This window comes from Mauremys reevesii, linkage group 7 (assembly GCF_016161935.1).
Source record: "Mauremys reevesii isolate NIE-2019 linkage group 7, ASM1616193v1, whole genome shotgun sequence".
Lineage (NCBI taxonomy): Eukaryota > Metazoa > Chordata > Testudines > Geoemydidae > Mauremys > Mauremys reevesii.
Window position 1 is genome coordinate 104,153,681 of NC_052629.1, and position 21,618 is coordinate 104,175,298.

General features: G+C 51.2%; 1 protein-coding gene across 1 annotated transcript; it reads right to left on the reverse strand.

Annotated features, from left to right (window-relative positions):
- Nucleotides 1–1,962: 1,962 nt before the first annotated feature.
- On the reverse strand, nt 1,963–21,101 carry MCM2 (minichromosome maintenance complex component 2). The gene is made up of 16 exons (XM_039482340.1): nt 20,950–21,101; nt 19,844–20,028; nt 18,874–19,049; nt 16,262–16,525; nt 15,054–15,273; nt 14,459–14,666; nt 13,587–13,721; nt 13,115–13,306; nt 11,617–11,710; nt 10,641–10,891; nt 9,568–9,694; nt 9,212–9,324; nt 8,043–8,285; nt 6,198–6,380; nt 4,919–5,074; nt 1,963–3,073 (listed from the first exon to the last, which is right to left on the reverse strand). The coding sequence occupies exons 1-16, from the start codon at nt 20,953–20,955 to the stop codon at nt 2,963–2,965; spliced, it is 2,664 nt and encodes an 887-aa protein (XP_039338274.1). The 5' UTR covers nt 20,956–21,101; the 3' UTR covers nt 1,963–2,962.
- Between the last annotated feature and the right edge of the window lie 517 nt (nt 21,102–21,618).

Below are 21,618 nucleotides of genomic sequence, written 5' to 3' on the forward strand. Positions count from 1 at the left end.
TTTAGAACAAATTGGCAGCAGTCCCGACGCCCTGCAGTGTGGGGCCGGGCGGCAGCCCCAGACCCGCCTTGTGTTTACAATTAAACGGTTAACCAGTATAATTTTAATAGTTTACACATGTACTTTTTAAAACAATACTTACATCTCTAGTACTGAGACACCCAGTGTGGCTACTTCCCAAAGGGGGTAAAATGTGTGTTCCTGGCCTGTGGGGGTCTTCCACTAGTGACGCCAATGTCAGCTGCAGCAAGGGCCACAGACGTCAAGAATTGTCCTGCACCGCTGGGCTGGACAATGCAACAAGGTGAAGGGTGAAGCCAAGTACTGTAGCTACCTGTAAATTAAGAGCTCATGGTGGGTGTAGCATTGGGGGCAGGGCTAGCAACATCTCAAACTGAAGGTCCTTGCCCTCTTCCAGTGGAGGCATCTCCTGTCTTGAGTGACAGAGAGGAACGAAAGGCTAAGCCAGCCACAGAATTCCCAGCTGCTCTCCGCCATTTGTCCCTCACTACGCCTTCCCCACCACCTCAGGCAGTAGCAGATGAGGTGTTCAAAGCCCTGTACCCTAAAAATCAGAACAACCTTCGGGCGCTACTGGGACGCTGTTCATGCTAAAAAGGTTCTGTCCAGGTTACCGCCTTTAACCACAATTATGAGACAGGCTTCAAGCTCAGATCACCCCAGCTGGTTACAATTTATAGGTTGTATCCACACCCCAGCTCTGCCATGACAACCACATGGGCACATCCACACCTAGTGTACTAGTTAATCATATTTATATCAGTATATTCTGCAGGCAAAAATCCCCCAGCAAGGGAGAGGGGGCCAGGAAGACATGCCCATGAGCCGCAATAGGAAGCCCTGCCACACAGAGCCCCAGGGGAAAGTCAAGCCAGTCATACTAATCCCAGGTAGGAGTCTACTTTACACTGCACAAAGGCAGTGTGCTGAACCACTTATGGGACAAGAGTCATGTGCTAATCTAGATCACTGTTAGCTGCCCTGCTGCCAAGAGTTATACCCAAGCTGTGTGGGGATGTAACCTATGGGGAGGGAGCCAACACCGCCAGTAACTGCAGACAAGTTCTGTGAAAGGCACCTGAACACCAAGGAGTTTGCCTGGACCCCACACGGCAGGTACAGTCATTTCCATGACAGGTTCTAGAGTAGGTGGGGGCAGTCTAAACCCAGGTTTGAGGCTGTTCTACACCAGCCAGGCAAATTGCACTTAAAGCCAAATAGCTGAACTGCTCTTGGACATGGTCTAGGGCTGTGCTGCAGTGAAATGTAAGTAGCAGCCCCTCAGCCAAGCCTGCAGATTGACATGGAGGCTGTATGTTAAAAAGGAAGGGAACTGGGGTTACTGGGCTGCAGTTTAAAGCCATGGTCACAGTGCCGTTCACAGGAGAGGCAGGAGCCTACGGAGAGCCAGTGGAACACAACAGGGGGTTGAGCGGTTCAGAACAGTAGCTGGGCCTGGCCTTCAGACCCACACACTCTATAGGAACCAGAAAAAGTCCACAGACCCAGGTATCATTCAAAGGCCCAGCCACTACTGGCCTCGGGCAGAAATGGTCGAGCGTCGATCATTCTCCTTGCCCTGTGCGGCAGTCTCCTATTGTCCCATCACGGTGAGGAAATGCTGAATAGCCTAGAGAAAACTACTGCGTGCCCAGTCTGTCCCCCACCCACCCACCCTCAGCGCTTCAACAGGTGCCCAGTCCATTCCCCCTCCTCCTCACAGTGACAGTTACCTGGTAAGTGCAAGAAGTACAAAAGCAGGGCCAGGATATCAAACCCCAGGAGATAAAAATGGCTCCTCCCTCTCGCTGTGAGCCTCCATTTTGAATGGTGGAACAGACACTTAGCAAGACAAAGGATAAGAGCAGGCAAGCTGCTCAGTCATGCTTATACTTCCTTACTGCAGTGGGGGAAATTTCCAGAGGAATACGAACACAGGCATATTCAAAACACATGTATTCAAACACACAGTAAAAGAGCAAAAGACTCACAGTCGAATATACAAAAAGCAGGTGTGACACAGGAACATGTTCAGACCATCAGTCCCCCAACAGATTTCTTCCTGCATCTTGTCCTGCTGGGGTTCTTGCCACCACAGCTCTCACATCTGTGGCATCTCAATTGACTTTGCCCTTAAGGACACTGAAACACTTTGCACTGAAGACAGGCTCACCAGCCAGCCAGCGTCCTGTACAAGCTGGGTTGCTTTAGGACTGGCAGGGGAAGGGGAGGCATGATGCTTCATTCCTAAGCCCACAATATAGCTTAGGTTCTGCTGCTTGTTCTGGTTCTGACCTGTACCCCTACCTAGGGCAGAATGTTCCACCCACCAAGGCATTTAACAACCCACTAAGGACTCTGAACACTGCCCCAGTGTAAGACAGATGCAATACCGGCCCCCTCCTTTGCCAAAACACACTTAAACAGCTCTAATATTTGAAGCGTTCGTGTTCTATGTGCCATGTTAAAATCTCGCCAAGCCCCTCCATTAGGCAGTAACCAGAAACAGAAGGAGGCTGACGGCTATGGTGATCTCACTGGAACATATCTGCCAGTGAAGGAACGCCCTTCTGCTGGTACTGCTCCAGCCGTGCCGTCACGGGGAACCTCAAGCCGGAGCTCAGCATGGAGGAAGTGGGGAGGGTGTAAAACATCCAGTCCATGTCACAACCAGCAATGCTCACCTATCAGGTTCAGCTAAGAGACAAGAGTTACCAAAGCTGCTAACAAACAGACTTAGCTGGGCCTTTACCTAGTTAACTCTATTTACAAGTCCTTCCGCAGCTCAGCACCCCTAAGGCACTCCCTTAATCCATAAGGCACAAAGCAAGCAAGGGAATGGCTGAGTGCTCCGGTTCTCCTATTTCCAGTTGCATTCCTGGGTGGGACACATGCCAACTTCTCCTCTCCCTTGCACACAAGGCAGGCTCTGCCGCTGCCCTTAGAACTGCTGGAGAATCACCTTCCGTTTCACATCGCGGCTGAACTTGTTCATCTTGAACAGCTCGCTGTCGTAGAAGGCAGAGAGGGTGTGAATGTTGATCTGGCGAGCCTGGGAGAAGAGAACAGAGGGAGGCGTTAATGCTCATTTCAGAAAAGACTTTCCACTGCAGAGGGCTGACACCATTCATGAAAATGAGCAGTCTCTGCTCAGCAAAGACCCAGGCTTGCAGCAGGTCAGGACTGAGGAGAGCTTCATGGAGGATGCTAGCTCAGCATCTGCCTGCTTTCTGCCTGTCCTTTATTTCCATTGGATCTAAAATGCAACCATAACTAGAGAAAGCTGAGACCCATCATATGCAGCATGCACTGAGTTACACTAGGATTTCTGATCTGCACAAGAGCCTTCTCTAAGAAGAGGGGCTCAATTCACAAACCACTCTGGTGGCCCTGACATTTGAAAGAGGTACAGTTATTAGGCACATTCCAGGACAGGGACCAAGAAGTAAAGAAGAAAGGAATGGGAAATTTGATACTCTACTGGAGACCTCCCCCGTGAGGGCCAACAGTTCAGTTTGGTTAAAAAAAGCTTATAGGCAGATGGGGAAGCCAAAAACTCAGTGACTGGGGCGGTGGAGTAGGTATGATCTTAACTGATCACTGCTTGTATAATCACTTGCTTTTCCCATCCTGACAGCTCATTGTCCAATCAGACTAAACTCCATGGGGCAAACACCAGCCAGTCCCTGGGCTCTGCTGTCCAAACACTGCAGCACTAGACTAGCGCAGAAGAACCAGAAAACAAAACTGATTAGGAATAAGTGAAAGCCATTATTCTATTACCCGGATGGGAGAAAAGCAAAGAGGCAAGAGACAGACTGAAAGCTAGACTTCATTTAAAATGGCTTACCATATATACTTGTTCATAAGCCAAATTTTTGTTAGTAAAAAAGGGAAGCACCAGAGAAGGGGGTTGGCTTATGAATGGGTATAGAGAGAGAGAGGTGGGACACAGCCCCTCCCCGCAACAGAGGGAGCAAGGAGAGGCAGCACAGCCAGCAGAGACAGAAGGGAAGAGGCAGGGCCAGAGTCTCTTTGTTTCTGGCCAGGCTGCTCTACCCGCAGCCTCTGAAGCTGGCAGGCTGCGGCCGCACCACCCGGCCTGCCGGAGTAGCTCCAGCCAGGTCAGAAACATCCTCCCCTGGCCCTCCCCAGATAAGGTGGGAAGGGATGGGATGGGGAGAGTGTGGGGGTCCTAGGCTAGGGGTGGGGCCATGTGTGGGGTGGTCACAGGAGTTACTCCCCTGACTCCCAGCTTCTCCCCCCCCCCAAATTTCCCCACCAGTTGCTGTCCCGGCCCGTCAGGGTAAGGAGCTGGCGTGCCGGGACACTTCGTTTACGCTCGAGGTAAACAAACCATCTCGGCCCACCAGTGGCTTATCCTGATGGCCCAGGAGCCAAAGTTTGCCGACTCCTGAATTACAGGGTCGGTTTATGAATGGGTTATAACAACATTTTTACTTATCCATCTTGGGCGGGTCGGCTTATAAACGAACCGGCTTACGATCGAGTATATATGGTATGTCTAATGCCACATTCTTCTGGTGCAGCAACTCAGGCAAGGAGGTTTTCAAAAACATTATTAGTCTGACAGTGTCCCTTTAAAAGGTACCTATGATCCTCTGGCAGATTGACAGTGGTAATAGAGTACCCTAGAGAAGACTCTTCAAAATAGACATCCCAACTCACAGTCTGCTAGGGCTGGAACAGCTGGTTTCTTGCTCCTCTCTAGTATCACAAGCATCTCCTTTTACATAGAGCAAGGAGAACTCTGGACTATTAGCACTGAAGGTTAAAGGGGAGCCCAAGGATCCAGGGGAAGGAAGGAGGAGAGGGGAGGGTCAGGGAGCAGTCAGTCCCCCCTGGCAGAGTGCAGTGCACAGAACCTATCCCATACCTTATCCACCAGGTCCTTCTCTGGCACCTCAATGGTGTCTTGCTGGGCCCCGTAGCGGTTCCTCTGATACATCACCTGTTCTGCCACAAGCTGTTTCAGAATAAACAGCAAGAGCTCGTTGTTGTCTCGTCTGAAAGCCAGGTAACGGGAAAAGGTCTGGGAAGCAAAGGAAGAGCCAAGAGGGTTAGAGTCAGAGGGCCACACAACCTATGACCTGCACGCAGGACACAAGTGTAATAGCTCGTCTACACTTAACAACTAGATCGACTTAGCTACATCCATCAGGGCTGTGAAAAATTTCTCTTCGAGGGCCAGGGTTAGAGGTCAACCTAATCCCTGGTGTAGACAGGGCAAGGTAGAAGGAAGAATTCTTTGGTTGACCTATTTAATACCTTTTGGAGAGGTGGATTAAGAACATTGATGGAAATCCCCCTTCCAGCAATGTAGGAAATAGCTACACTACAGGGGCATAGCTGCAGCTGTAGCGCTTGTAGTATAGACACAGTGCGTGGGACGGTGAGGCTTAAGCTGTCAAGTAAAAAACAAAAACATTCATTTCCATTTCACACCCTCCCCTTCAGGGTTCTGACTAACCTTTGGAACACAGGCCTTTGCCAGCCACGTCAGTGGCTCAGGAGACATTCACAGAATCCAAAGGGTGAACATATTTACTTTAACCAGGCTAAGGAACCTCCATCAGATGCTCTCTGATCTTGCGATATAGGATATCCTCACAGGCTTAGGAACCAACCCTGATGCTCCCCGTAGGCTGGAAGACAGGGCTTTTGGGGGAGGACCCACCCTTGGGAGAAAGGTCTATATAGCAACATAGTCTATATATCGCCCTGAATTCTACAGATTTCACAGTGGCCCCCCCAAGCTTAAAAACTTGCTGATCACAGCCCCCAGCCCGAGAAAATGGCCAGAAGTCTCGCAGACCCAAGCAGTAACTTGAGTTCAGCCAACTGAGCTGAGTAGCCAGCCAAAAGCAGAGTATAATTCAAAGCCAGGATCTTTGGCTCTTAGAAAAAGCATAGACACTTGCATGTCAAAACCAGAGTGACCAGGGTGCAGCCCAGGGTACCTTCCCATATGAAGGCCTGGTGTTCTGCAGAGTAACACGCTCACTAAGGCCCTGCTCGCACTGGGGTCAAAGGTAAAGATCAGTGTTTTAGCCACTGTCCAAACCAAACTGGTTTCCAACCCAATCAGTTCAAATGGAGCTTTAATCTAGCTGGTTAAGTGACTCCAACCCATGAGCCCCTCCCTTCCTACACACCTTCCGCATGCTCCTCATGACGCTGAACTTCTGAGTGTCAATGAAGCTCTCCAGCATCACCCTGATGGCCATGTTGACGTCGTCCTCCACCACATAGTCCCGCAGGTGAATTCGGGCGTGGGCCTCGGCCATGCGGATCATGGACTCGATGTGACGCACCGTGATGGGGATGCTGCCAGTGGCCTATGGAGCGAGGGGAGGGACAATATTACAAAGACACACAGAACATGAGAGAGAGCAGACCAGACTCTTTACATGGGTCCTTCTCAGCCCATGCATGTCTGCTTGAGATGCAAGGCTACCTACTGTAGGTGACTGGTCATGAACCTTCATGACCAAGAAGCTTTAGAAACCAAGGAAATTGCACCACCTACTGGCAGGCGTAGTGCAGTATGGAGCAAGGTAATTGATACTTATGGGTCTAGACCAGGGGTCTCAAACTCAAATGACCCCAAGGGCCGCATGAGGACTAGTGCATTGGCCCGAGGGCCGCATCACTGACACGCCCCCTTGCTGCCCCTGGCCCCACCCCCAATCCACCCCTTCCATGAGGCCCCGCCCCTGCCCTGTCTCTTCTCCACCTCCTCCCCTAAGCGCGCGGCTCCCCGCTCCTCCCCCCTCCCTCCTGGCGGCCCGGCCCCGGCGGGTCCCGCTTCCCTCCCCCACCCCCTGCCCGGCCCGGCGGGTCTCGCCTCCGCTTCCCCAGGCCCCGGCCCGCCCCGGCGGCTCCCGCTTCCCAGGCCCCGGCCCGCCCCGGCGGCTCCCGCTTCCCCACCCTTACCCGAGCGCGTCCGGTGAGGCCTGAGCTTCGTCCCGCTCAGAGCCGCGTGGTGAGGGGGCGGGGCTGTGAGCTCCACGCCGAGCGCAGCGCTCAGCCCAGAGCTCCCAGCCCCGCCCCCTCCCCACGCGGCTCGGATCGGGGCGGGGCTCAGGCGCTCGGCCGGAGACTCGGCGCTCTATGCGCCGAGGCTCCAGGAGAGGGGCGAAGGCGGGAGCCTCCGCTTTTCTCTTGGGGGCCCCTGCGGAGCCCGGGGCAAATTGCCCCCTTTGCCCCCCCCTCTGGGCGGCCCTGGGGAGCTCCGCGGGCCGCATGTTTGAGACCCCTGGTCTAGACAGACAACACCGTTAATTCACTTAAAGGTGAGCTATAAAGGTGCTTTTGCCCCTTAGTTTGCTTATTTATGATGAGAGGCGTGAAAGGGTTATCTCCCCCCGCCCTCTCAATTCTTAGTAGGGAATTAAAAAAAAAACAAAAAAAACGAACAAACAAACAGATGAAGCCAGACAAACTACATTTTCTCAAGGTCCATGAAACTCCTTGTGGCCCCATCAGATTCAGTTGAGAAGAGGAAGATCCAGGGAGGAGTCCATAGTCACAATGGGAAAGCACTGCAGAGCTTGCCTGCAGAGCTTGCCTGCTGCCATAGCGCTTCCTTCAGCCCCCAGGGTTGAAGGTGGAGAATGTGACTGCCTCAAAGGAAATCCAAAGACGCAGCAGGAGATTATGGGATTCCACAGCAGCAAAGCCAATATATTTAAGATATCTCCATGGATTCCTACCAGAGCGCATAATGGCGCAGAACGTATTAGCCCTATAGCATACAAAACCTCACTACTAACCTATATACCTTTACATTCAGATGAGGGAGAACCACTTATTTACCAGGTGTCTCCACAACATTGGACACAGTCCACCCCTTATGGCAAGGCGACCCAGAGCTTCATACCCAGATACTATGGTGAGGGACACAACATGAACAAGTAGGAAGATGTTGGGGTAGTCCACTACCGATCCAGGTAGCTCCCCACACTTCCCCAAAAAGCTCTTTATTTAAGTCTACTCACCATGGACTCCTTCCGGAGATCACTGTACATCCGGGCCACCTTGTCTTGGTCCATCTGGTTTAGCTTAGGGTGGACCTTCTCCTTGGCATAGATGATGTATTTTTTCAGGATCTCTTGGGGAATGGGATCCACGCCATAGGTGTTAGGGAGGATAATCTCTTGGGCATCTCCATTCACTACGTCTTTGCTGCCAGGGTGGTGTTTGATGTGGCTTCCCACGACAAACCGGGCTAGCATCTCGTCCTGCAGGACAATGGTAGGAGTAACAGGCACTGGAGCCATTGCTGCTTCTGCAGCTGAATTCAACCATGCAGCTGTGTGCTGCAGACAGACAGAAGCTTGGGGATAGGTGCGCAGTCAGCCAATGGTTGTACTCAAACAAGGGGACCCAGATTGATTCCCAGTCCGTCACACAGGCTGGTGAAGGCTTGAAGAGTCACACTCAGTCTTTGGAAAAGGGGAACAGGGGCCTCATGGCATTTGACACGAGTGCATGTTGGAGCCATGTGCACTGGTTTCAAAAGGGAATCTCAGCCAGTTGCTGGGTGGAGACTGTGCCGCAAAAGGGACACATCACATTTATAGCAGCAACGTCATTCTTTTTTGGGGCAAAGTGGAAATCCTCACTATGCTGAGGGGGAAGTGCCTCAGGAGGAGAAACAGCATGAAGGATGGGGCTGTACACAGCCCTGACAGACACGTAGGTTTGAGTAAGGCTCTGAATGATGCTGGGAGATGTTGTGGCTTCTTGGCGGAGAATGGGCGATGAAGCTCTCTTGCCTCAAGGGAAGGGGTGTGGTGCAATCCTCTCTCCATACCCTGAATGGCCAATTCAAGGAGTTAGCCACTCGACTGGCCACAGGGTGAAATGGAGACAGAGGCAGGGGCATTCAAGGAATTGGATGAAAGGCATGTGGCTGGAATGAGATAAATCTTAGGGGTGGAGGTTGGGGCCCCCAAAGCAGCCTGTAGTCAACGACCTGCTGAGGCTTGGGAGACTTTACTTGGCAAGAGCACCAAGGCAAGGGGTAGCTCTGCCCTATGCCCCCCTTCCCACCACTTCAGTGCTATCACACCAGGGTAGGCATCAGAACCTAACCAGCTCCCTGTCAGCATGGGCAGTGGCACCCCCACCACCGCATAAGATGTGAGTCACAGTTGGCTTGTACCTGAACTGGGTCCACCGTGTCTCTCACTACACACAAGACATCGAATCGAGAGATGATGGGCTCCGTCAGATCCACGTTCTCCGAGAAAGTCAGCGACGGGTCATAGCGCCCACCTGCATCACAGACGGAGTCCCTCATGGTCAAACAAGCTCATGTGCCCCCCCAAGAGACCCTGCATCCAGCATCATAACCTTGTTCCTGTGGGTTTGGTTTCTGTCTCCAGATGGCACATGTAGTAACAGAGTTAGAGGGTCTGGTGACCAGAGGTACATAAAGAGGCAGTGCAACAGTTCTGGTGACTGCAAAACTGATACCATGGGTCTGAGACAGGGACTCCCTGCTCCCCAAGTACCTACCTATAGGGTTGGCAGCAGCAATAATTGTGCAGCGGGCCTGCAGAGAGGTGACTATGCCAGCCTTCGAGATGGAGATGCTTTGCTGCTCCATGGCTTCGTGGATGCTGGTCCTGTCCTGGTCGTTCATCTAGGAGAAAGCAAAGACTTTAACACACACTGGTGCCCACTATCCTGCAGGAGGCCAAGAGTGAAGGAACATGTTACACAGGGCCTCATGGTCCAACTTCCATGAGCCTACACTAGGTGCGTGCTGCCAGGGTCACAGCGGGAAGGGAGGAAGAGGAAAAAAAAAAATCACCAGTCCCCACCCACTTCACAAGAGCTTGTCGTACAGAGCTGAGAAACTTGTTTTAAGATTTCCCTGGGCAGGAGAGGATGTAGGGTGGATCCATGAGCCCTATATTAGGGGGCACAGATATTTCAAGGACAGGAGGCATCTGCTTCCTTCACTGCTACAAACTGCCCTTAGATCCTCAGATTCACTCCTTACCTACCTGCTGCTGGACCTGTGGGGAGCTCAGCTGATGGCTTGGATTCAGGCCAGCCCCCTCTATCCAACTCTGGTGGCAAATCCTACTTTCACTTGCTCTTCTTAGGAGACCCATTAAAATCTGTCCCAGTGCAGTAGCAAGTGATAGCTCACATCACCTGATGGGGTCTCAGTGGCCTATGGGAAACAGTGTCTCCATGCAGTTCCTAAATACACTGGCACCACACCACAAGAATGGGCACTCGTTAGCCCCAGAGACCAAAGAATGAATGGGAGACAATCTGAGCTCCCTTCATCCCTCCAGATCAGGGCTGAAGTGCTTCAGCAGGAGGCACTGCATGAAGGATACTTTGATAACTTCCCTGAGCATCACACACGCACGTGAACTGCATTGTGAGCCTAGCCGGGGCCTAACAAAGGGCATCCACACCAGCCTGGGTCATTCTCTCCCACAAGCAACAGATAAAAACATTGGTGACGGGGCGGGGGAGGGAGTCATGAGCCACTGAACTTCTCAGCCAAGAGAGCCCCTACCCACACCCCATTAGCTCTGCCTTACTGCGTAGATGAAGTCGGTGCTCACCTTGTCAAACTCATCTATCAAGCAGACGCCCCTGTCTGCCAGCACCAGCGCCCCTGCCTCCAGGGTCCACTCTCTGCTGACTGGGTGCCTCTGGACATAGGCAGTCAGACCAACAGCAGAAGCACCCTGGCCAGTGGTGAAGATGGCTCTGCTGGACACCTTCTCCACATACTTGAGGAACTGAGATTTGGCTGTGCCCGGATCTCCGCAAAGCAAGACATTGATATCACCACGGACTTTGTGTTTGCCACCTACAGCCAGGTCAGAAATAGGAGAGGACTCAAACCAGGAATATGCAGGTGGGTCCATCAGCACTCAGAACGCTACTTCCTGAGCAAAAGCCAGGAAGTCTTGGTTAAAGATCAATTCCTTCTGCCTCCCTCTTCGCCTCCCACTCGCCGCCACCTTCAGTGTGAGTTTGAGTTGTGAACATTTCGGGGGGGGTTCTCAATTCACTCACCAATGGAGTTATGCAAGTGCAAAAATCCACCCAAATAGATCTGCAAGAGATCCAGGGTCACCGAGCTCTAGTACATATGGCTGGCCCAGGGGCTCTCAACCCTCCCCTTGTGGAACCTGGTTCTTTTACATGTAGGTGAGCGATGTTGCATTTCTCCCCCCAGTTGAAATAAGACCCTTTGTACACAAGGAGGAAGCGGTGAGGATTCCCCAGGCATCAGACCTGCACAAGGACACTAAACCCAGAATGCTAGGGGCAGAGGTATGTTAAACCCATGATGCTAGGGGCCTAAATTCTAGCTCTTCAGGGCCAGGACCTTGTCTTCACTATGTATTTCTACACCTGTAGAGTGGAACATATGTTCCTAGTTCTATTCACAGAGAAATTCCCTTACTCTACTACTCCTGATCTTCTTACCCAGAAGTCACATCACAAAGGTAATTCCTAACTTCCTTCACTGCACCAGTAGAAACAGGTCTGGAATCACACACTGAATACAATTGACAACACACCTACCAGGGTTTTTGGGTTCACCACCAAACAGGGCAAGGGCCAGGCCTCTCTTGATGTCTTCGTGCCCATAAATAGATGGAGCAATGCTGGCAAAGATCTGAAAGGAAAGGCAGAGGAGTTTTCAGTGGCCCATTGTATTCAACATTTAGCATGACAAGCAGCAAGACTCATTAGCTATGCAGCTATTCTAATCAGTGCTTGAAATCATCCTGCTGACATCAAGGATTCCTTTATTATATGGAGAGGAACATCGCATCAATGCAATAATACGACCGATACACCTCAAAGGTCTATGATAGCCCTGTGTTGATGAGGAGGACACAATGTGCAATCCAGTGCAGGAATCGCTATTACCATACTTTGCACTAAATACAGCGAAGAGACTGTATTTGTTACTCTGTGTTCTGGGTTAGAGATCCTGATTCTGACTGAAGCCTGTTTAACTGATACATTAATATTTGACAATTATCAGCAGGAATAACTAAGATTGGTGATCTGCTGTGCAGATTAATGGCTCAAGACCAAGTATTTAGATTACAGGCAATTGTCTTTTTGCATGCCCAATTAAGGCAAGTTCTGTAAAAATGTTGGATATTGGTCACTACTGATTTCAAACCTACTTTTTCTTGGACAAAGAACTGAAGTTTTATTTCCAAAACTCTGGCTTTATAGATGTATCAGCTCCACCCAGTGGAAGTAAAGTTACAAACATCAGACTCTGCAATTAATGACAGGATAGAGATGACCGAGATCTCATCCTTGCTAAAGGATCTGAACCCACCACATTACGCTTCCTGCCCTATGGGTGCTTAATCTGGCTCCGCATCCTTTAGTGTATCAACTCGGGTCTTGGCAGGTTACAGGGTTGCTAACTGAACAGTTTAAGCCAGTCTTATTCCTTGCCAACCTGAAATCACAACCTTCCATGAATAAGGCGCAGGGACAGAATGTTTTAAGGGGAAAGATGCTTGTTTTAGGCACTTGCCCTTAGAGAGTGAGGCAAGAGAGACAGAGGAGATGAGACGCAGAACATTGGAACTAGATCTTCTTTCTGCTCTCTCCACTAGGCAGCCACTGCTTCAGGGAGACACCGATCAGCTGGCATCAATCTAGTTTCAGAACTGCCCCGGTGGAGTCTCTCTGTCAAGTTTGGTGGCTTCCCCAGTCACCTTTTCCTATTTTATCCCTGTGGTGGTGTGAAAGGCTGGTACAAACAAGATGAGAATTGACTATCCAGGAGGAATGCTGAAGTTGCCCCTACACAAAGTGCTGACAAAAATTTACAAAGCAAACTAAGTGTCCCATCCACCCCTCTCGCTGACTGCCATCTTCGCACTACAGGGGGCAAGACATTTTCAGAGAGAAGCTGATTTTTGAGCTGACGGTGTCCCTCTAACTTGAGATGTCCCACTGTAATATTACACAGTTTAACTTTGTTCTCTGAACTGGACTCATGCAAACAACTAGCTGCCAGGAGGAGAAGTGTTTCAAGCAGACTCACTTTCTCCCCAATTTGCTCATCCTTAGACAGGCCTATGATAACCTTCATGTCCTCATCAGTCAGCTCCCCAACTGCCACCTTGTTGTCCTTCTTGGCAATGTGATTTGCCATGATCACTGTTGCAAATACTGGGAATCCATTGGCTGTGTTTAGTGAGCCGTCGTAGTTGTTGTGATAGATCCCTGTTAGCTCCTAGAAGGCACAGAAAAGGACAAGGCAGGTTAATGTCTAGGTAGCAGGAAAGTACCAATTTACATGGCACGAGACTGTCTCCTCCTCCCACTAATTCTCCATTCTCAAGACACTGGAAACATGACTTTCAAGCCCAATCTGACATGTCTCGGAGCTAAGACAGCCCCCAATATCACCCCTCCCCACATACACACACTGAAGTGACAGTCCAGGTCCTCACAATGCTCCCACAGGGCTGAGAATAAGTTTAACTGCTCCACGCTCACCCCAACGGACTTACAATCTCATCCCCTGGTTTGCAGCTGTCGACCAAGTCAGCAAGGAGAATGGCATCCTTGGAGCGAGGCAGCCTGCCCGCTGCCACCTTCCCAGGGCTCTCCTGGATTTTGATGCGCTGGTAGTTCTGGTAGACGGTCTGGGATAACAAACGTGAGTTGCACAGTGAGTCAGACGCCCTCAAAGTCTGCACGGGTGCTTTTCAAAGGGCCTTTGCAGAAGAGGCCAGGGAGAGTGCTGGAGCAGTTAGTTTAGACTTTACTAGGCTCTGAGTAAAGAGCGGGGGCCAGGGTTGGCTGGGGATTGATTAGAAGTAGCTTTAGGGCTAGAGGCCGTCTGCTGGATAGACAGCTCTGGAAATGGCCGAAGCTTCTGCCATGTTGCCCTGACCAAAGTATTTCACTCTCCAGCATCCACCTGCATGGGGAGAGGTTAGTTGTGTTTACCCAGCCAGCTCCGAGCTCCATTGTTGAAACACTTGGGTAAAGACACCCAGCTTGTAGGGAGGAGCATGGTATAGTGGCTAGGCCAACAACTGGGAGCCAGAAGCTTTGAGTTAGTAGTTCTGCTATTATCTTGCAGTGACTCTGTGGCTCAGTTCCCCATGTCATACAATGAGGAGAGGAGGGTGGTTTGGAAGGCTCGGTGTTTGCAACCCTGCAGCTCCTCCAGGTATCTACATAGCACAGGGATCAACATGGTATCAGACATGCCCTTACACCAGCCAAACAGACAAGGACTCTCAGGCCCAGAGACAACTGGATCTAGATGCAGGGATCAGACCTGTCATCAATCCAGTTCCCCATTGGACAGAGGTGGGAAGAAGGTGCCACTGCAGCAGATGTGTGAACACTGTATAAAGAGTTTAAATTTTACCTCTTCCATGTTGATTTCAAAGGGGCCAACCGACTGACACTCTGGGCAGGAACCGGGCTTCACTTCCTGGTTCTGGGACTGGAAGAAGGGCCCCAGGATGAAGCTGCACTTGCTACAGTTGTACTTGACCATGCTGAGCTGAGGCAGGACCCCTGTGCAGCTCGTCACTACGCCGCTGGTTCGGATCAGCTGGTTCAAGTGCAGCTGCCTAAAGAGAGAAGGGAAAACATTGGCAGGCTCCAGGGAAGGCAGAAGGACCTGCCACAGCCTCCTTGCAGCAGGCACTGCTGGTATGCCAGCCAATGGGGAACACTGATCAGTGAGTCTATTCTCCCAGGTTTGTGGTTTATCTTTTGGGGCATCAGAAACATTATCCTTGTGCAACTGGGTTACTTTAATAACCCACAGAGCCCATCATCCTACTGGGACAGGCTGGATCCATTGGCATCCTTCCCCCAGCATAGCCCAGAGTTCCTATTTCCTCACATAGAACTTTAGTCACTGTAACTCCAGCAAGCCTGAACATCCCAAACACGTGGTCCAAAGGCCCTCACAGGACCGGCCATCACCAATACCAACTCTGTCCCTAGCCTACCTGAGCGACCGCAGCTCTTCCACCAGAGGCAGATGCGAGATACGGACATGGATCTCCTGAGCAATCCGGTCATATTTGGGGTACATGGCCAGCACCACTTCCTTGGCTGCTTCGTCGAAGATCTTCAGCATTTCAGCCGGGGCCTCTGGCAGGAAGTAGGCAAGGACATGCTCCCGGGCAGCCAGATCTTCATAGTTCACCACCAGGCTCTCTCTGTTCTCTGTAGAGGGAACAAGTAGGGTGGATTACATCTGTAGTCAGTGTTCTCCTCTCGCCAATGTTCTACTGCATCTCTCCTCACCAGTACCAGATTCCTGATCGCTGAGTTGACAAAGAACAGGGAAGCTTCCCAAAAAGCACAGAAGCCCAGTGCAATGTTTTCAAGACTGAATGGCCTTGCCACGCCTGGGGGTCATCCAAGCACCTCCAAAAAACTAAATCAGTGACTACTAGCCCCTGGGATGTTGTGCTAGATGACGGACCCCAAAATCTGTGCCTCATGTAAGCTCTATGGGGCAGGGACTGATATTTTGCTTTTTCCCTTGTTTGTACATCACCTAGCACAATGGGGTTAAACTGATAACACCTACAGCTACATGAACCATTCTTAACAGATTCAATGAATTTTGCCTTTTCTATTGGCCAACTATTCTTTTTCTTCTTCTTCAAGATCAGTCACCAGCATTTGTGGCTTGCTACTACAAATTCTAGGCTGCACTGCTGAGATGAGACCGGTCTCCTAAGTCATATGGCACGGTTTCTGTTCCCTGTGTGAACGATCTGGTTCCTCGTGCAAATGATGCCAAGAAACAAATATAAAATTCCTCTTGTATCAGAGCCTGTAAGCTTCCCATCTTCACCCCTATGCAGCACTTCTTGCTGGCAGAATTCAGCTGCACAATGGAAAGTGAACACAAAAGGGGCATGAATTAAAAAGTTAGAGGAAAGTTTGCAGCAAAGTTCTGTGTTATTTATCCAGCTCCATCAAGAGCAACAAAGCCCCTGAAAAAGCTGATTCAGCATTTGGGGTAGACAAGAGAGGAAAAGGACATATGCAACAGACAGCTGTAGAGTGCCACAAACAAGGAGGAAGGGGGAAACGCCGTATCAGACACCCCAAAGTGTGTTCCACTGCAAAAAAACAAAACAAAAACATCCAAGTGGGTCTGCTCATCTGCCGTTCCCACCTGACCCCCAGTCAGCCGTACCTTTGCACATGTCACTGATCCTCTCCTTGAACACATTGTGCCCATGGTCATCCACATGGGTCTTCAGGAAGTTCTTGAAGCGGTGGTAGATCTCAAGCCGGGGAGCTGCCATAGACACCCACTCCCTTACTGAATGTCCCTTCATGTCTTCCAGATTCTCAATGCTCTCAATCATGTCTTCATCCTCCTCCTCTGCCCCATCTGCAGCCCGTTCCGCCAACCGCCTCTTCCGGGAAGGACGATCTTCATCTTCATCATCACTATCTGAAAATTTAAAGAAAAAAAGAGGCATCACTCAGAGCTGACATTCCTGCTCTCTATACCTCCCTGCCCCAATCCTATAAAAATATTATATTATATATATATATAAAAGGAATGGACCATAATGTCTTTGCAAGCATGGTCAGAAGTTCCCAACACATAGCCAGACCAAACTAAGCTCTATTCTACCACCACAGAATCATAGAATTGTAGAACTGAAAGGGGCACCAAAAGGTCTTCCCAGTCCCCTGCACTCAAGGCAGGACTAAGTATTATCTAGACCATTGTGTGGGCAACCCGCAGCCTAGCCTGTTGGCCACCCCTGCAGCTCCCATTGGTTGGGAATGGCAAACCATGGCCACCAGGAGCTGTGGGCGGCCGTGCCTGCGGACAGTCAATGTAAACAAACTGTCACGCGGCCCGCCACCAGATTACCCTGATCTAGACCATCCCTGACAGGTGTTTGTCCAACCTGCTCTTAAAAATCTCCAATGACAGAGATTCTACAATCTTCCTAGGCAATTTATTCCAGTGCTTAACCACCCTGACAGTTAGGAAGTTTTTCCTAATGTCCAACCTAAACTGCCCTTGATGAAATTTAAGCCCACTGCTTCTTGTCCTATTCTCAGAAGTTAAAGAGAACAATTAATCTCCTTCCTCTTTGTAACAATCTTTTATGTACTTGAAAACTGTTATGTCCCCCCTCAGTCTTCTCTTCTCCAGACTAAACTAGCCCAATTTTTTCAATCTTCCATCATAGGTCATGTTTTTTAGACCTTTACTCATTTTTGTTGCTCTTCTCTAGATTCTAGCCAATTCGTCCACATCTTTCCCAAAATGTGGCACCCAGAACTGGACACAATACTCCAGTTGAGGCCTCATCAGAGCGGAGTAGAGCGGAAGAATTACTTCTCGTGTCTTGCTTACAACACTCCTGTTAATACATCCCAGAATGATGTTTGCTTTTTTTGCAACAATGTTACACTGTTTACTCAAATTGAGCTTGTGAAACACTATAACCCCCAGACCTCTTCTGCGGTACTCCTTCCTGGGCAGTCATTTCCCATTTTGTATGTGTACAACTCATTATTCCTTCCTACATTGAGTACTTTGGATTTGTCCTTATTGAATTTCATCCTATTTACTTCAGATCATTTCTCCAGTTTGTCCAGATCATTTTGAGTTTTAATCCTATCCTCAGAAGCACTTGCAACCCCTTCCTAGCTTGGTATCGTCCACAAACTTTATAAGCATACTCTCTATGCCATTATCTAAGTCATTGATAAAGATACTGAACAGAACCAGACCCAGAACTGATCCCTGCAGGACCCCACTTGATATGCCCTTCCAGCTTGACTGTGAACCGGAGAACTACTCTCTGGGAAGTTTTCCAACCAGTTATGCATCAACCTTATAGTAGCTCCATGTAGGTTGCATTTCCCTAGTTTGTTTATGAGAAAGTCACACAAGACAGTATCAAAAGCCTTACTAAAGTGAAGATATACCACGTCTACCCCTTCCCCCCAGCCACAAGGCTTGTTACCTTGTCAAAGAAAGCTATTAGGTTGGTTTGACACAATTTGTTCTTGACAAATCCATGCAATTACTTATCAATCTTCTAGGTGTTTGCAAATTGATTGCTTAATTATTTGCTCCATTATCTTTCCAGGGACTGAAGTTAAGATGACTGATGGTCTGTCTGCAATTCGCCAGGTTGTCTTTATTCCCCATGCCAAGCCAAGCTCTGGTCTACAGCAGCCCCCAAGCTTTAGGTACCAAAGCAAGTTACAGAGATATGGTTTAGACACTGGCTTTTCAGAGATTATGGAGGCAAAAGCAAGAGCCCCATGCGGATCCCAAAAACTGTACACAGCGGTTGACATCAGAACCTGTGTCCAGAGAGAGAGAAGAGGGACTGGACTGGGCATCAGGGTTAATAATTATCCTTCCTCTAAAGGGACCAGGGGACGGCCCGTCAGAGATGGTTCATTGCTTGGTTTGAAGTCAGGAGTGCAGCAGTCTGCCCAGCACCTACCAGGCATGAGCCCAAATCCTGATGTGGACCTGAGAGCCGTGCCTCAGCAGCAGCCACATCAAGTGCACCGGGCTAATATCACTACTGCCAGAGCTCCCGCAGCGCCCACCACAACGGGACTGTGTATGGGGGGAATTCAGGTGAGCCCACTGCTGCACAGGCCCCTCAACACCTAGCTATTCAGCAAGCTGTGGAGCTCCTACAGTGGTCAGGCTATTCAGGCTGAGCAAATAACTCTATGCAGTGGGGGAGAGACTAGCTTCTCCCGAAAGGGCAGGTTACAAACTATCACTTGTAAAATCTCATTGACACGTACCGTAGAGCAGCCCCCTCCTCATGCGGCCCAGGCCACGGTCCAGCTCACGGTCCCTCTGCCTCATTGCCTGTTCCGCTGCCTCCCTCTGGCTGGCAGTCAGTTCCTCCACATCTTCATCATCCAAGGCCAGGCCCTCAGGTTCATAGACATCCAGCTCAGGAATCGGGCGGTAGTCCCTACACACACACAGATCTAGCTTAATCAGCTTTGCGCTTCAGCCAAATTACAGCGTTTTTCCAGCGGCTTTACTGTTTGGGGCAAGGTGGCGTCAGAAGAAGCCACCAAAACAGAGAGGAATTTTACAATTCCACATTACCAATGGCAGACGAGACACTCCAGTACTATGGTAGTGAATACCAATATACAAACCCAGACTAACAGTCTCTGTACCACACTGCTCCCTGGTTTGTTATTGGACATGGGGTAGATGAGGTTTCTTTTTAAATCCAGTTGCAAAGGTTCCAATACTTGTAGAATGAACAGTTTTGCTTAAGAAGTAGGGTTGTGAGTTTCATGCTCCCCTGCATGAGGGGCTAGGGCGGATCTGAGCCAGACACAGTCCAGGCAGGAACTGTACAAGTTCACCCCCCACAGCTCACCCAACGCTCCTCACTCCCCTGCTATCCTAGCCTTGGGTGCCTGCCCATACCCCTCACCAGTGCTATGCAGCCCATCTGATGTTCCCATCCCAAGCTTCTCTTTAGCAGACACATCCCAGGGCGCTGATGATGCCTTTAGAAACACCTGCATAGTTCGAACGTGCTGAACTACAAAGGGCTATTCTGAAGGATGCACAAACGAGGACCAGGCTAAAGACAATGAGTTCTCTCCCTAATGCCCCTGAGAAGAATCTGAACCTGTGTCCAGAGGTGAAAGGCAAACATACTGCCCCCTTTGCCAAGGCGCTGCCTGCACAGAACAACCCCAGGAGGCTTCTCACATCATCACCTGACTGCTGCACGCTCCCTACCTTTCCATCCCATCCCCAATCAGCTCTTCCCCATCCTCCTCCTCTTCGGGGAGCCCCTCGGTCCCCAGCAGCCCCTCTGACTCATCCTCAAAAGGAGGCAGGTCTCTGCCCGGGCTGGAAGTGAAGGCATCTCGCCGAGAGCTACGGGCAGGACTGGTGGCCACGTTCTGGGACTCGGAGGAATCCTACAGGAAAGGCAGAGTCATGTTAGAGGCTGGCAGAAGAAGAGACTGTCCTATAGAGCATGCACAGGTCTCCCCTCTCTCCCCAGTGCAGGGGCCACAGAACTAGGTAAGGTGGAAGGGATGCTTAATGTCCCATTGGTTTACCCTCCCAACAGGCCCCATAGTGCCAGAACCGATCTGGGAAGGGACAGACCATCTCCCCCAGGGAAAAAAGAGTTAAAATAATCTTCAAATTACCCATTGGGCAGATCACGTGTGTGCGACAACAGAGACACACCACCTTTAGGGGCCTTCTCCCCCATGCAGAGCCCAGGGCACCCAGGGAGGAGTTCTGTGCCCCAGGGCCCCCTCCACCATGCAGAGCCCAGGGCACTGGGGGAGATAGGGGGGTTCCTTGCCCAGGGGCCCCCCTCTGCTATGCACCGCCCAGGGCACCGGGGGGGGGGGGTGTTCCGTGCCCAGGGATCCCCCCTGCTATACAAAGCCCAGGGCACTGGGGGGGGGGGTGGTCCGGGCCCAGGGGTCCCCTCCCCCATGCAGAGCCCGGGGCACCGGTGGGGGAGGGGTTCCGGGCCCAGGGGTCCCCTCCCCCATGCAGAGCCCGGGGCACCGGTGGGGGAGGGGTTCCGAGCCCAGGGATCCCCCCTGCTATGTAAAACCCAGGGCACTGGGGGGGTCCGTGCCCAGGGCCCCCTCCCCCATGCAGAGCCCGGGGCACCAGGTGGGGGAGGGTTTCCGGGCCCAGGGGTCCCCTCCCCCATGCAGAGCCCACGGCACCAGTGGGGGAGGGTTTCCGGGCCCAGGCCCCCCTCCCCCATGCAGAGCCCAGGGCACCGGGAGGGGATTTCAAGGCCCCGGGAGTCACCCCTATCCAGACACCAGCTCCCCAGCGGTCATCCCCAGCCGGGCCCCGCCGCTCACCGCCATCCCCGCTGCAGCTTCCTCTCCCGGCCCGAATCCCGCGCGCGAAAAAACGACTCCACGTGGTCGGCAAAAGCCCGCGAAACCTTATGAATAATTAACGAGCCGCTCATGAATATTCATCGAAATGTCGTAGGCGGGATTCGGGAAGGCGTCAGGGCGCCAAGGGGCTGGGTGGGAGGAGGAGGTTGGGCTGGCCGGGTGGAAGAAGATGGTGTGGGGGGACTGGGATGGGATGGGATGGGAAGGGAAGGGAATGGGGGGGTTGGCGTGGGTGGGAGGAGTGGGGGCTGGTCAGGGTGGGAGGAGCTAGGGGGATTGGGAGGAGCTGGGTGCTAGGTGTAGGGTGACCAGATGGCAAGTGTGGTTTTTTTTTGCTCTGGGAGTGATGGATAAACAAGATAACGCGAGATCAAGGGAACTTAATGTTGTAGCGCGTTGGTCTCGCCAGAAGGTGACACCTTATTCCAGGCACAGGACAGCTGGATGGGGTAAGCAAGTGGCATTTCCCAAGGAGACAGACCGATGCCCGCACTTTTACAAGTGTCCACAAGTACCCAACTTCAGACACATTGTGCCTGATTTTCAGAAATGACCTAATAAAATCCATGGGCGCTACGGGTGCTCAGCACCTCTGAAAATCAGGCCCTTAGGTGGCTCAGATTGGGC